The 15,869-nt window shown below is 33.6% G+C and overlaps 1 protein-coding gene across 1 annotated transcript in view; it reads right to left on the bottom strand.

Moving 5' to 3' along the window:
- Positions 1-514: 514 nt before the first annotated feature.
- The window catches only part of LOC129230547 (paired amphipathic helix protein Sin3b-like), a 101,295-nt gene continuing 85,940 nt past the window's right edge, over positions 515-15,869 (bottom strand). The window contains exons 21-24 of the mRNA XM_054864950.1: positions 11,578-11,757; positions 10,645-10,817; positions 5,244-6,819; positions 515-839 (exon numbers count right to left, since the gene is read on the bottom strand). Of these exons, the coding sequence (XP_054720925.1) occupies positions 612-839; positions 5,244-6,819; positions 10,645-10,817; positions 11,578-11,757 (2,157 nt within the window). The 3' untranslated portion in view covers positions 515-611. The remainder of the gene's footprint in view (positions 840-5,243; positions 6,820-10,644; positions 10,818-11,577; positions 11,758-15,869) is intronic.

The following is a 15,869-nucleotide window of genomic DNA, read 5'->3' as shown; positions in this document are numbered from 1 at the left end:
GAGGGCTGACCTTACATTTGTGTTCAGTTGTTGCAACAATCAGTACATCTATATTGCCCACACACAAAATTGAATTAAAAAAAAAGAAAGATTTGGACTTACCTGGGTTCTTGCACCAAGGCCCTCAATTGAATCCAGGAACTGCAATGACTTTAAGACCCCCCCCCCCCCCGCCAGAATTACTGCTGAAGGGAGTGAAGGGTGTGAATAATCAACAACAATATTAGGATATCTAGAAAATATTCCTTCACACATAGGGGGAAAAAAAAATCCCCCATTCTTTTTTTTCCTTATTTTTCAATTCACCTGTTGTTTTGATTTAGTGATCCATTTTCAGTATCTGAAATACTTTAAAAATTAATAATGAACTGCTGCAAAACAACACCATAATTGCTTAAGATTTTTATCAGCCTTCCCCGCCATTGTATTCTCAAGAAAATTTTTTTAACGACACACAGATTTCAATTAATTGTTTTTAAAACTTAAAAAAAAAACCTTTACATAAGTTTTCAACAGATTTTATTTAACTTTTGTTCCAGAGAATATACAACAAAATAATAAAAAAAACTTAAAATATAATACATATTTTGCAACAAATCAGCAGACAAGTTTTAAGTTTCTGTTTTGTAATATCGAAGTCTGTACTTATTGTATGGAATATATGGAGGCTTTGTGCAGTTATTTATATTGCGACGAACCAATTTATACTTCTCTGGCTCACTCCGAAGAAGCCAGTCATTACAGGATTTGAGCATTGCTGAAGTTACATAACGATCCAGCCATACTCGATGCCATGCATTGAAATTAGAAGTTTTAATTTCTGAGACCTGTTGGTGAATCTGAAAATAAACAGCAACAAACATATTAAATGCTTACTTCTCATATTACATAAAAAATGCTAAACAAAATTGGAAAAAGAGAACATAAATAATTTTTAAGCTTTCATGATGAAAATATATAATAAACTTGTATGCAAAGCAAACAGTTTAACAGAATTGCGCTTGAATCAGCTTTTATATACCACACATACCACGCTGTAGAAGGAGGACTAGTGTGTGGGCTGAAGTAAACGTCATCATGACTAGTCCCTGTACTGTGAGTCCCATGTGCAGGGCCGTCCTTTAAGGAGGTCAGATGAATCACTTGCCCTTCCGTCCCCCCCCTCATCTTTAGAAAATTAAGCTCTTCAGACCTGGCATCTGGTACACCAGACATAAACTTTGAACAGCTACTAATCACTTGATAAATGATTAGATTACTCGATTTTTTTTATAGTCAACTCTATACTTTTTGCTTATTTTTATCTGTGAAATAAATTTTAGTTTTGGAATTGAAAACACTAATAAATAGGGATTGAAAGATTGCAAATGGCTCATTTTTCCAACCATGGACTCCTATCGCAAAATCAAGATTTTTTTTTCTGATTTTTTAAAAAAATATGTTAACTTTTATTGATCATTTCAAATGCTTATATTATATTTTATTATTATTTAGAGAACATTTTACAGTGAAGTTTATTTGAAGTTCCATCGTTTTTCTTTCTGAAATATTTATTTCAAAAATATATGTCCAGAATATTGGACGTGTCTTTACTCTTAATAAGATACTCTTTAGAATAGTACACTGTCTACCAAATAAAAGCATTTTTGATTTCGTATTTCGTAACTCCGATTGTTGGGAGCTATGAAACATGTGAGCTGCATTTTTGTGGTTTTGGGTATAATATGCACTGATTATATACCCTTTGCCCCCCCCCCCCCCAGGGAAAATTCAAACTGTCAGGCCTGCCCTTGTAGTCTAATAGTTGAGGCTGTGGTCTTTTACAAAGAGGGCCTGGGCTCAAGTTGTGGCTTGGGTCATGGGAAGAGAAAAGACTGACAGAAATAGCAAAAACTTTGGAACCAGGAAGAGTTTTTAAGTGCCATGCCAGGCAAATCATATCTCAGTGTTTAAAGGGAAATTAAGTGTAACATAGCTTCTGATAGATTCTTGTTCTAAAATGACTGATCCCCAAGGCGTGTTTTTAGTCACCCAATGTTTATCAGACACTTGCCATGAATCCACTACTTCTGTCGTGCAGTACGGCATTCCCAAGGCTTTATGCTAAAGAAATTGGTGGAAATGAACTTTTCCACTGCCTTTTATTTTAGGCATAATACTGTCTTATATTTAGGCTTAAATTCAATGACTGGCAAATTTTTTTTTTAAATCAAAAGCAAAAACTTATTTGTGGCAAAAAGATCCACCCAAGACAACCTTTTGCACCAAGGGACTTATTTTTAGTTCAAAACTAGTTTTTAATGCCATGAATTTTCCAAAAATTCCTTTATTGCACTCTTGATCCACAAGTTCTGGCTATCAATCTGACACCTTCATTTAGAGCAAGGCTGTCCAACTGGTGGCCTGCGGGTCGAATGCGGCCCGCCACCTTCTTATTCAGCATATTTCTTTTTTCGACATTTTATGGTATCAAGAAGCATCCAAGACTACCATTTATGGTCAAGCTGAGGTCCCTGAAATTTCCTCTTGATCGCTGTTTTACTCCTTTCATTTTGTATTGGGAGAAAAAGGTAAAGGACATCTACAGGTCAAGGTCAAGCAGTCCTACCCTGCACACTGGTGTTCAAACGAATTCCTAGACATAGTATTGCCTCTCGTTGGCTGGGGGAGACAGGGACGGTAGAGAAAAGCATTTTAGATAAGCAAAACTTGCCTGCAATTGGTTAAAAATAAAGACCCCCCATCACTGACTCCCCGGCTTTTGGTGATTTCGAAAAAGAAATTGAGAATTTGCTCTCGTTAATTCCATGTTTGGGAGCACATACTTATGAGAAAGTGCTTTTTTGGCGATGAACTTTATCGAGTATCGTCACAGGAGCTCTCTCTCCGACAGTTCATTGATAGACCTCATTCTGTTGGCAACGACAAACATCGATGTTGACACTCCTGCCCTTGTAAAGAAGGCGGATTGGCCTCAGCTTTCCCATTAAAATTTAAGCAAATCGTTTTATAATCATTCTGTTTCACTGTTTTATAATTAATAATTAAACTTGTAATTGTATAAGAGGTAAGAGGTTCAACTTTTTCAAACTGCGGCCAGCTAGGTGATTGAAGACCGAATTTCTGGTCCGTGGGCTCTTTGCAGTTGGACAGCCTTGATTTAAAGACTCTAAAAAGAACTAAATGGTCAGGTATATCTACGACTTCAACCCCCTCGAAAAACATAAGGTTTAATGCATTAGAAAACTCATTCTTCTATTACTCCATATCACAAATTGACAAATTTTATGTAAAGATTTAGTCATTCTGCACATTCAGAATATTTCAGCACGTCTTTCAGGACAGCTGAGAGAAAGGTATGGCACTTTGAATTCAAAAATGATCAAAAATTTAAATTAAAATAAAAGTATGTAAAAGTAGTGCAACTGCAACAACAAGGAATGGTTTTGTGAAGTATGTTTTAAGATTATGAGAAGAGAAAGCTTTGGCACAGTTTTGCCTAAAAGTTGATATCTTAAGTTTAAAATGGCTTAACATGTTCCTTAACCAAGCTTTGTTAAATGTTTTTTGTACTAATAAATTTTAGACAACATAGATAGGTTCTCTTATGGATAATGGACAGTTTTTTTTTTCATGTGTATGACAGCAGTTTTGTGAAACATTTATAATGAAAACTAGAAGGTTATCCTACTAATCACTGAAAATTCATTCAACTAGCTGAACCTGTACAGAACTTCTGTGCTCTTCTTAAGTTTGAAAAAATAATCTATCAACGCAGCATGCAGAGATTTTTTAGAGTCAGAAGCTTGTTGTGATCATGAACACTGGCAAAAACTTCATAACCAAGTTTCTTGGGACAACATACCCATACAGTCATATTTCCAACTAGCGGTATCCGAAAGGCTTTGCCCGTAATAGAAAATTAAAATGTCATTAAGTTTGCCTGTATATTTAGAAATAATGGAGGATGAATTTCTCGCCAATTTGCTATGTTAATTTGCTCCCCCATGGTCGCATATGGTAATTTGTTCGTCTACGTTATGGTAATTTGCTAATCCACGTTATGGTAATTTGTTTGTCCACGTTATGTTAATTTGCTAGTCCACGTTATGGTAATTTGTTCGTCCAAGTTATGATAATTTGCTCAATAAAATGTTTTTAAAATTGGAATAGAAAATGAACAAAATCGAGTTTTTGAAAAATCGCTTCGAGGGGCTTCCCCCTATGATACAAACTCATTTTGTGCCAAATTTCATGAAAATCGGCCGAACGGTCGAGGCACCATGTACGTAACAGACATTCAGAGATCCAGAGACACAGACTTTCAGTTTTATTATTGGTAAAGAAAATGTTTTTAAAATTGGAACAGAAAATGAACAAAATTGAGTTTTTGAAAAATGGCTTCGAGGTGCTCCCCCCATGCCACAAACTCATTTTGTGCCAAATTTCATGAAAATCGGCCGAACGGTCGAGGCGCTATGCGCATAACAGACATCCAGAGACACAGACTTTCAGCTTTATTATTAGTAAAGAAAAAGCATTTGAGGATGATCGCTCAATTTCTGAAATAATATAATTTGTCCTTTATTGCTAAGGATAACTTTTTTATTGATATGAAGGCAATGTGGTTTTCTTAAGACTAACTGTTTCACTTCTAACTGATACATCCTTTAAATTACTCCAATTCAGGCTTCGTGCAGTCCTTTCCTATCTGAATTGTTAGAAGCATGGCCATTTAAATAAAATTACCAATAATAGACCCAGTTCATGAACTCACCAAGCTGTTACGCTAAAGAAAAAAATAGTAGTTTTGGCCTGAAAGCAAACTGATCGAATGTCATAAATGTTTTATATATCTATAGATATTTTTAAATAAATTTTCTTATTGCTTAGCAAACAAATGATCAACCGGTAACAAGATTTTGTTACCAAATGGGAGAAAGAAATATAGATTCTTTTTCCACCACGCATACACATTTTAAATGCTCATCAATTATCTAGAGTGAATAGAAAAAAAAAAGTGCACATGATGCTAGCAATGCCTTGCATAGGTTTTCAAACAAAAATATATAAGGTACAATAAATTATAAATTCTCAAGCTATATAACTTTCATCATCATATGATTCATTTTTAAAAATAACTTGACTCCAAAAGAACCATGTCAAATATTTTATACTTGACATTAAGAAAAAAAAAAGAGATAACATGCAAAGAATTTTAGAAAATACAATACAAATTTTACCTCTTTAGCCTTGGACAAGCTGAAATTTCGATACATGTAAAAGCCTTTTTTCTGAACAAAGAGCATTTTATAGGAATCTTTTTTAAACGAGCATTCTGTATCATCATGAACGTACACAGATTTCATTGCTAAATCAAAAGATTTGTCTTCTTCAGGCAATTCGGAAAAAGCAGCAAAATCAAAAGAAATGTCATCATATTCTTTTGGGATTTTAGGTCCTGATTTTCGTTTTTTTTCTTTTGGCCCAGAGGAATAACTTGATCTCAAATTACTTTTCTTTACTCTACGCCTAATGTAATCTTGATGCAATCTTGATTTACGCCTTGTTCCTCCTTCATAAGCTTTTCGAGAAAGTTTTGGCCTTGATGGTTTTGATTCGGTTTTTGATTTAGAATCATCTCGTTCATCGCTTTTTGTAGGTTTTTCTACAGAAGAATCACTCACAATAGCAATATCTTCCTCAAAAGAGCTTTCTACAGTGATGACATCAACTTGCTCTCCAACAGTTTCAACAGTCTCATCAGCTTCAGCAGATTCAACTGTCACATTAGCTTCAGCAGGTTCAACTGTCACATCAGCTTCAGCAGGTTCAACTGTCACATCAGCTTCAGCAGGTTCAACTGTCACATCAGCTTCAGCAGGTTCAACCACCACATCAGCTTCAGCAGGTTCAACAGTCACATCAGCTTCAGCAGGTTCAACAGTCACAGCTTCAGCAGGTTCAACAGTCACAGCTTCAGCAGGTTCAACAGTCACATCAGCTTCAGCAGGTTCAATGGTCACATCAGTTTCAGCAGGTTCAATGGTTACATTAGTCTCACCAACATCAGTTTCACCATCTGTAGGACTGATATCTATCACAACAACAACATCACCTTCAGATTTTCTACCAGAACCTAAGTTATCTTCACTGTAATTACTGTCCCTACTACTTTCTTTCTTCTCCACGCTAACAGTAGAGCTGCATGAGTTATAGTCCACATCCATAGATTCTTGATCATCTTTAAAAACTTCAAGATCAATATCATTGGTCAACGTGCTTATGTTCGTCTCTTCAAACAAAAGAGAGCTTTCTTGTGGTACATCACCAAGAGTAGTTTCCTCTGATATTCCCTCTTCACATTCAAATTTCAAAATCTCACTAGCAACATTTTCTTGTATGTCATCCTCAGTTTGTTCAACAGCAAGTAAGAAAACAGATTTATTTTCCCCATCATTATCCTCATCTTTGTCATCATTAGGATTATTCATACTAGAATCTTCATCATTAGTAGAAACTACTTTACTAGCTTCACCATCGTCTACTAGCATTTCTTCATCAGAAACATTTACTTGAACAGGTTCAATGTTTTCATTGTTTACCTCAGACACAACTTCATCTTCAACTGCAATGTCATCATTAGGTTCAGAGCAGGCTATTTTTCTGCGTGCAAGAGAAAGCTGATATGCAGCTTTCCTTTTCCGTTTGAGTATTGGAGGATGGCGTTTCAAAAATGATTTAGAATAACGAGTCTTCCATAAGTTTTCCACATATAACACCTTTTTTTTCCAGTAATCTTGCTGTCGCTTTAGGTTTCTGGAAAAGTTAACATCTACATATGAATATGCATGACAATAAGAAATTAAAATTTAATCAAAATATACTTCAAGTACAGATATCTTCAAATGATTAATGTAACGTACAGCATAAAGAAAAATGGAGAAATATTACCACAATCTAAAAATAACAATAAGCCAAAAAAAAAAAAACCCCTTTACTACTCTAACACATAAGCATTACTAATATTGATCAGCCTTGGTCTGATAAGATTAATTCTGACTGATAAAAGATAAAATGATTCCACTTGTAAAATCGAGTCTGGTTTGCTTTGCCATTAACGATTATATGCATAGTGCAAGAGAAAATACAACAATTCCTCCTCTTTCAACATTAACATAACTGAACACCTCCAAGATTAAGCATCTTGTTATCACAGCCCTATTATACAACAACCTTGATACAACTATACTTAACACTAGAAAGACTGAAGGGGCCAGTGTGGCCCCTACTCATTTTTGGAGTGAATTCTTTTGAAAATTCTTCCTAAGTGATTCAACCTGCTCGATGCACCTTCTTTTATGACTAAATAAAAAAAATAGTCCGTAGTTATTTTGAATTTCTCAGGCTCTACTCAGGAAAGGTAGAATTAGTTTCTCTTTCCAAGATCAATGACTATCGTTTGGTTCATAAGCAATCGGTACTGTTTACAGCATTTGGATATCCAACTGGATGCAAAAGGAGGAAGTTACAGGTTAAACTAGAGTGAACTGCATTTTTTCTTATGCTACAACAATGGGGAGAAAAGAAAAACAAATCTTTTAATATTGTAAAACAGCTTAGGGGTCACTGTGGCCCCTCCCATCTTTCTAGGGATAGGGATCGATATTTACTGGACTATGAGGCCAATGACTAAATGATTAAACAAGCATACAAAGAGTGTCATTAAAAGAACAATCAGAAAGTTCCATTAAGCTTTGTTAGATATTAATCAAGCCATTGAATAACAAAGTAAACAAGGGGCCACAGAGCCCCTCCATCCTTCTCGCGTTAAGGGACCTAAAACAAATATTATTGAACAAGCTTGCATAATTGTATCCAGATGTGCCACACTTTTAATTTTACATACAACTTACAGCTTGTTTAACCTGGGAGAACTCGCATCGGGCCTCTCAGGCCCGGTCATTACAAAACTACGCTGCCAAAAATCACCCTTTCAACGCAAATGAATGAGGTCGACAGTAGCTGCGTTCGAGGTGACCTACATACTGACCACATGCTTTTCAGGAATGTACATTTCCCCTTTTCCCCAGAAAATTCCGGTTTGGGCCTCAGAGGCCCGGAGCGAGCGCTAACGCTTTTCATTTCAGATTGTGAATGTAAAGGAAGAGGTTGTGAAATGCATCGCTATTTAAGCTACAAAGATGAAATGAAAAGGTTGCAGACCTTGTTGGTTGAGGTTTCAATTGATTGAGAAGTCTTTTAATGAAGATGATGAAAAAGTTGACACAGAACAGCAAAGCGATCATCAGTAATGCTTATAAGAAGATTTAGATTCATGTATCATAAAACTTCCTTAAACCTTACTTTTTAAAACATATTTTAGAGGCTGTTTATCTATTTTTAATTCAGTGTTGAAAACACATTTTTTTTTCTATTTTGCAAACTTAATTTACTGAAATAACCACTCCGGGCCTATGGAGCCCCCCGCGAGCGTTCGTGTGACGAAAAGTACCGCGAGTTCTCCCGGGTTAATATGTTTCTAACCTTGTTATGATTTAGAAGGAAAAAAAAACAGTTACTGAAGCAGATAATGTATTTCCATATTTACTTAATACACACAATAATTACTTAAAAAAACGTATATAAAAGGAAAAGATAACCATCCCTTTTTTAATTGGAAAATTTTTTGGAATTTTTAAAATTTTTGGAAGATGTGTTGTTATTATATAAAGTCCTCCCGAAACTGGGAGGGGGGGGCATTGCCCCCTCTGCCCCCCCCCCCATAAATCCGCCTATGTCAGAAGCCCCTGTATTTGAGTCACATTTGAAATAAAAAAGAGTCCTTCAATTTCCCACACCTCCTATTTATTTTTTGACTTTGTAATGGCCCTGAGAGTCAGATCATGCTGCGGTAGCAACTTCTGACACTTGCCACTGATACAAAAGAGGGTTTTAATCCTTTTGAAAAGACCAAAGACAGTCCAAAATTAGGTTTTTAAGCATGGGTGCCCATATGCAAAATTGTAAGGGGGGGGGGGGCGCTCAGAAATTTTAACCATGATTTAGCATTATATTTTCCCCATGGAGGCAGATTTCAGGACAGATTAGTCATTAAAATTTGATGTTTTTAATTATTTATCCATTAATGGCTGGAGAAGAAGTATTTTTATATTTATGCAAAGAAAAAAGTATTAAAAGCAAGAAGTTCTAATTTCCAAGGGGGAGGGGGGCTCGAGCCCCCCCTTGCCCCCCTATATGGGCTCCTTTGTTTTTAAGCACTTAATTTTGGAAAATTTTCGGATCAGAGTCCCCAATTCCTGCTATCCTCCTTAATATCACAAAAGGTAACTTAAAATTGCATTTTCAGAATTTTGATTTCAAAAATGTATGGAAGATAGCAGCTGCTTACCAGCCGCTTATGCCATTGTACCAAACATAACCAAAAATCTTATTTCTTGGACTTAGTTTGCAAACAATATTGCTTGGGGAACCTCTTTTCCTTGTCTAACATTATCAAAGAGAACTTTAGAATGTGTTTTAAAAAGGAAAAGCTCTCAAATTTCCATCTCCTTACCATAAACTTAATCAAAGAAAATTTGTAATGACGTTTTTAAAGTCTTAGTGTCAAAAATTTGAGAATCCCTTGAACCTCTTCTCTTCTCCCCTAGCCTCATCAATCGTAGACCTTGTAACTTCGAAAAATTTCCAAGTTAGAGCAACCAGCTCCTCCTTTAACATGTCAACATGCATCTCAAAATTACGTTTTTAAGGCTTCAAAAATTTCCAGGGAATCATCCTTCACAAACCAAACCCTTTTCCTTGTGTTACTACCAAATATAGCCTGAAATTGCATCTAAAATGAGATACCGAACCCAGTGTCAATTTGGCATGCATTTTAAAATATTAAAAATACTCCTAGGGATGCTCCTCTCTTACAAACAATAATTTGGATGCTCCTGACCTTCAAAGCTCATGAAAAGTGATTGGTGGTACATATTACTATTTCATGTTCCAACTTGAGGGCCAATTGAAGGTCCTTATGCCATTGGTATCTTTCGCAATTGTGCCATTTACGACACCACACATCATTTTACGTACCAATAAAACTTGTAAATTATTCAATTTTGGTTATATGATATTATAATAATAAATTTAAATTTCTGAGGAAACATTTGCTCACATTTAAACATTTTGTTACAGTAACCTTAACTCTTGGTAATTCAGTAAAATTATTGTTCAAAAGAAAAAATTGAAACAACCAATACTTCTGTTTGCCCCCGCCCCTGTCTTCCAAATTTTTTTCAGTTTTCTGTTTTGCCCCCCCCCCCATTACCATATATCTACCAATGCGAAGCAATGCTTCAAGAATTGGCGCAACATACGACTTTTTCGCCTTTTTTGTCGAAAATTTCAGACCCCCCCCCCTTGGAACAAAAATCTGGCTATGACCTGGTGTAAATATTAATACATGATGTTAGTACATCAAATTGTTATATGGTACGTTAACAGGTAGGGTCACTAGTAAAAGAACAAAAGTTTTTTTATACTAAAATTACAAAATCATAGATTTTTATACACTTTAATATTTGTAATAAAAAAAAAAAAAATACTGTTAAACGTAAAAAAAAAAAAAAAGCTTACCTGGGTAAAAATACAGGCAATCCCATAAAAAATGATACATATTCTTCACATACAGAATCATCTCTAACAAAGTCATCTAAATAATTGGAAAACTTTTCTACTTCACAAGGATCTGGAATTATTTCATTCTGACGTTCTATTAATTCTATAACTAGGGTGTGTTCCTTCTTGTGCTGGGGAAAAAAAAAAAGAAGAAAATATATATATATATAATACTATATATTAACTGTACCGTATTTTAAGTAAAACGCATGCTTGTATATATATATATATATATATATATATATATATATATATATATATATATATATATATATATATATATATAATATATATACAAGCATGTGTTTTAATTAAATTCATTTCTACTAAAATGCTGCTGGTGATTCTTAAACAAATAACAAAGACCTTAACAAAAAGCTTGTCAGTCATTGTAGACTCAAAATAAAAAGTTAATAAGTTTAAATAACTAAAATAATTCATAATGATTTAAATAAATTCCAAAAAAAATTTGCATTATATGCTGGTGCATATCATTTAAATTTTTTCTGTAAATGAAAACATTAAAAACATTTGGCACATACAAAGTTTTGCATACATGTGCTATCAGTTCCGCAAGAGAAAAGTTTATTTTGAGTTTTAACATGTATTTCAAAGAAATCAGGGACGTGCACAGAAATTTTGGGGTCAGTCACAAATGACTTTTACGAGCACCCTCCATATTGTTTACCCCAATATTTCACTCCTCATTTAAAAATATTGGGCCCCCTTCAGGCTTGGGCACAGGCCAACAGGTGTCCCTTCTCCCAACTGTGTACGCCCCTGAAAGAAATACATTATGGTTGCCAAATTAATATAAAGCAATTAATGTGCCTAATATGAATGTGACCAATCAAAAAAAAAAAAAAAAGAATACAATGGGAATATACATACCCACATAATTTTAAAACAGTTTTCCTCTTCTAACAATCTTTCCGTTTTCTTTAAATACTTGGCTTCAATCTGAGTAGCCTCAACTGCAGAAGCATAACCGCCAGAAGAAACTGCTTTCATGTGTTGCATAAATAGTCCAGTTAACTGCTTACACAAATCATCGTTTATAATTTGCTGCAACTGAAAAAAAAAAGGGAAAATAAACAAATCAATAAATGACGATTAAATACAGTAGTACAGACAAAATTTACTTTGGGAGTGGAGGATGGTTATTACATTCCGTACATGTAAACAAACTACCATACTAGGCAGGCCCGTCATTTGGGCGATCAGGGGGGTTAATTGACTTGAATTTTAAAAACAGATTATAATAATGCATTTTGCATGTAGTTTGGTGCTTTTTCCCAAGAAATGTATTGAGTGTACACCCTTAGTTCAGGAAAACTTTGTAATGATAGGTCTGGCACTAGGACTGGAAATATGGCTAAAACAATGTTGAGAGGGTGGGGATTGACCTCCACACTCTCCCAGCAAATTAAAAGTAAAAAAAAAAAAAGCACAACTTTCATTTTTTGGAATTTCTTATTACAATCGACTCTAACTACTTATTGCAACTTACTATTGAGCTGCAAATTAAGTTTTATATATATTAACAGATTATATTAGGCTTCTGTAGAGATTCAAATGCCCTGCTTATTGGATAATAATGTAAAAGCACTTAAAAACATTATTTCTTGAGATTTATTCCAAATAAAAAAAATATCAGCGGTTTTGCGAGCTGAAAATTTCAAGAAATTTTTATGTACAAAAAAAAAATTATGATGAAAAACTATTTTGCAAGGCTTAAATTGTCATGATTACGGCATGCTCCAGAAAATTAAAGCCTAGCAAAAATAAGTGCCTTTACAGTAGTGGTTGTATCCCTTGATATTTGTTTAAACGGAGCTGACAGCATACATATCTGTGTCTATTTTTAGTAACCTTTTTTTTTTGTTCTGCAAGGTATTTGAAGTGTTGAAACAGTTGCTCTTCATCAATAATTTCTTTTCCTGTCATTTTTTTTCCTTTCATTACAAAACAGTTTTCAACCACACTATTGCTTTCTAGAATCTAGATTTTTATGTTATGTATAGGCTACTGTTAAACTGAAATGGGTTGTATCACAGAACTAAGTATTTTATGATATAACTAGACAAGTCAGTTAAAGCATATAAAATCATTGAATTCTACAATGTAACTAGGAATTCTATAGAGTAAATATTACTTGATCGTTTAAAGTGTGATATACACTTCTCGAGAGTTCTTTGAGCTGGTTCTAGCTGCTTTTAGTCAGTTTCGAATAGCTAATAGCTGCTTTGCAATGATGTGTGCCTATTTCTGTATCATATTCTCTTTTTTCTAATCTGTTTAAACACATGTTAGCAATATGAGCAATTATAAGTTAACGCTTTCTGCTTTTTATTATTACTTATCAATTAAACATCCACAACAGGGACAAAATGTATTCCTTTAGAGATTTTAGCTATTTGTGATCAACTAAATTACAAAATGACTCTGAAATTGATTATTTTCAGTACATTCTGTTATAGTGCCTCAAAAACGATCAAACAATCAAAACATTTTTTATTACTTATTTCAAAACTACGAACTATTCCGAACACAGGGAAAAAATTTCATCGCTTTAGTTCAAATATTTAAAAAGTTATGAGTGTTGTAGGTCATGCTCGCTATGTGCACTCATGCAAAAGAAAAACTTTAAATAGCTTTTTCTCGGTGATCGTTTTTGTGTGTTTTCACATCATTAGAATCCCTAAGGATTTTTTTCTATTAAAGATAAAACTTTAAAGTAATACTTTTGCAATCAAGATAATATATTTTACAAAACTATGCATTGGACAAGAATTTTATAAATTACTCAAATGTTTAGAGCATGTTACATCTTTAAAAAAAAACAAAAAAAAAAAAACAAAAAAAAAAAAAACAAACAAAAAACACGATCTGTTGCTTAATTAATCACAGAAAATGTTGTAATGCATATATATATGTAAATGAATGCAGATTTTTAGAGATGATTATTGTGATTGCTTAGCAAAAAACTTTTTTAAATAAGTGCAAAAACAAAAAATTTTAAAAAATTTAAATTTTTAGAATTTTTAAAAAATGTGGGCGATGTTTTAAGATTTTGATTGCGAAATAAGTGTGCTGCATGTTATGGTTTCAAAGAAAAATAAAATTTTCATAAATTAAAAAAAAATGTTCTGAAGGTACTGTGACCCCTTAAATGCTCTGTCATTAGACATTTCATAGAATAACTTGTTATTTCATCGAATAATTACGTAAAATATGATATTTTTTATCTATAACAGTGGCATAGGCTGATTTAGGACTGAGTTCCGGGGGGGGGGGGGGGCATGATTTTTTTTTTGAGCAACATTTTTATAGCCCTCACCCCCATGTTTTTGTCTGTTTTCTGCGATGCATGTCCATGCTTTACTTTTTTGTGTGTTGTTTTCATTAATATGTGTTTTCATGCTATCCTTTTTGTATTGACCTTAAGAGAGAGGGCTGGTATTATAAGAGAGTGACACAGGGTTCCCTTTTAAGTGGGAAATAGAATATCTCCAATTTTAGGGGTCCCGGGGGTTTCTCTCCCATAGGAAATTTTGTAAAATGGATATAAAATTCTGCATTTTGAAGCCTTATAAAGGTTAATGGTACAGACATAGAAATTGATAACTAGATTATACAGTTGTACAGTATTGTTCAAACTTTGTAAGAAACAGCCATTTTAAGTTTGAAAGAAAAAATAAACTATAGATTTCTCATTACAACAACCTTTTTTTTAATTATAAGTAGCGCAGAAAACGAAAAGGAATAGAGGTAGTGCATCATTTTTTTTTCGGGCTAAACAGATTAACAATACGCAGTAGAAGTAAGATAAAAGCAATCAATACAAAAGAATTTCCAAAATACTGCATTTGAGATTGAATGTATAGCAAGATATGAAACATGTGAGTCACAAAAATTTATTTCGAATAATATGTTACAAACGTGAGAACCATGATTTTTACATTTTTAATGCAGGATGTGGCAAGGAGCTGAATTTGATAAATTTTGGCATTCCTCTCCCTCTACTATTTGTTAGAAATTTTAAAATTTAAGGTTTGTCGCCACATGTTTCCAAATATTCAAAGTTTTCAAGCACTTGAAAATGAAATTAGATTTTTCAACCAATTTCCATTTTTTAAGGAACGAATCATGCAATTTTTTTGGGAGTTAGGGAACCACTTCAAAGCATGGGCCCTAAGCAATAGCTTGTTTATCTTGTATGCAAATTCAGCCCTGTTTGTAATTCACTCTTACCTGCAGATTTTTGCTTGATTTTTTGGTAATTTTTACAAAAATTCGTCAGTTTTTACGATTAAAGGATTTTTACGATTTTACTAATCTTTGTTAGGTTTTTATAGATTTTTATAAAATTTTAGCAAATTTTCCCAAAACTTTTGCTGACTCAATTATTTAGATTTCAATAATGACAAGGACTGACTCACTTAGACTTAGATGATTATGACTTACCTTACTTTTTAAACAGTATTTATAAAGTAAGTAAAATTGTACTTTCCCTCTAAGTAAAAAGATTCAATTAATCAGAACACTCAGATAACTGAAATTTATTCAGTTTGAGATAGAATTTAATCTCTCTCTCTCTCTCTCTCTCAAAAAAAAAAAAAAAAAAGGAAAAAAACTATTTTTTAGAATCTCTCAAAAAGCTAATTAATCTACTAAGAACATAAATATTATGGACAAATATACTTGAAATGTGGACACAAATCATAACAAGTAGATCGTTCTGTTAGCGCGAATTTGGGAGGTTAGTTTTCCTCCCTTTGTTTTAGGTTCTAATTTGTTAAAATAATCGTCAATTATTATAAGCGTTGCAGCTTAATGTATAGCTTGTTTAGCCTATATTTTCATACACTTGCACAAATGGTTTTCAGTCCAAAGTAGTGAGTTTAGACACATTTTCAGCACCCCAGTGACAGCTGCACTATTTGTATTTAATGTTCGGTTTTTTCCTTTTATTTTCTCCCATCAGAAAAGGACATTCGCTATTCTCTTTATTTTCACTGAACTATTCAAAAAAGAAAAAAGTCATGATTTTTTTGTTTTAAGATTTTGGAAGATGTGTTCTTACTATATAAAGTCCTCAAAACTGGGGGGCATTGCCCCTATGCCCCCCCCCCTATAAATCCACCCATGCTCTTTTGAACTATTCAAAAAAGAAAAAAATG

Source organism: Uloborus diversus, chromosome 9, assembly GCF_026930045.1.
Source record: "Uloborus diversus isolate 005 chromosome 9, Udiv.v.3.1, whole genome shotgun sequence".
NCBI classification, from domain to species: Eukaryota; Metazoa; Arthropoda; class Arachnida; order Araneae; family Uloboridae; genus Uloborus; species Uloborus diversus.
This window is presented reverse-complemented; position numbering and strand designations above follow the sequence as displayed.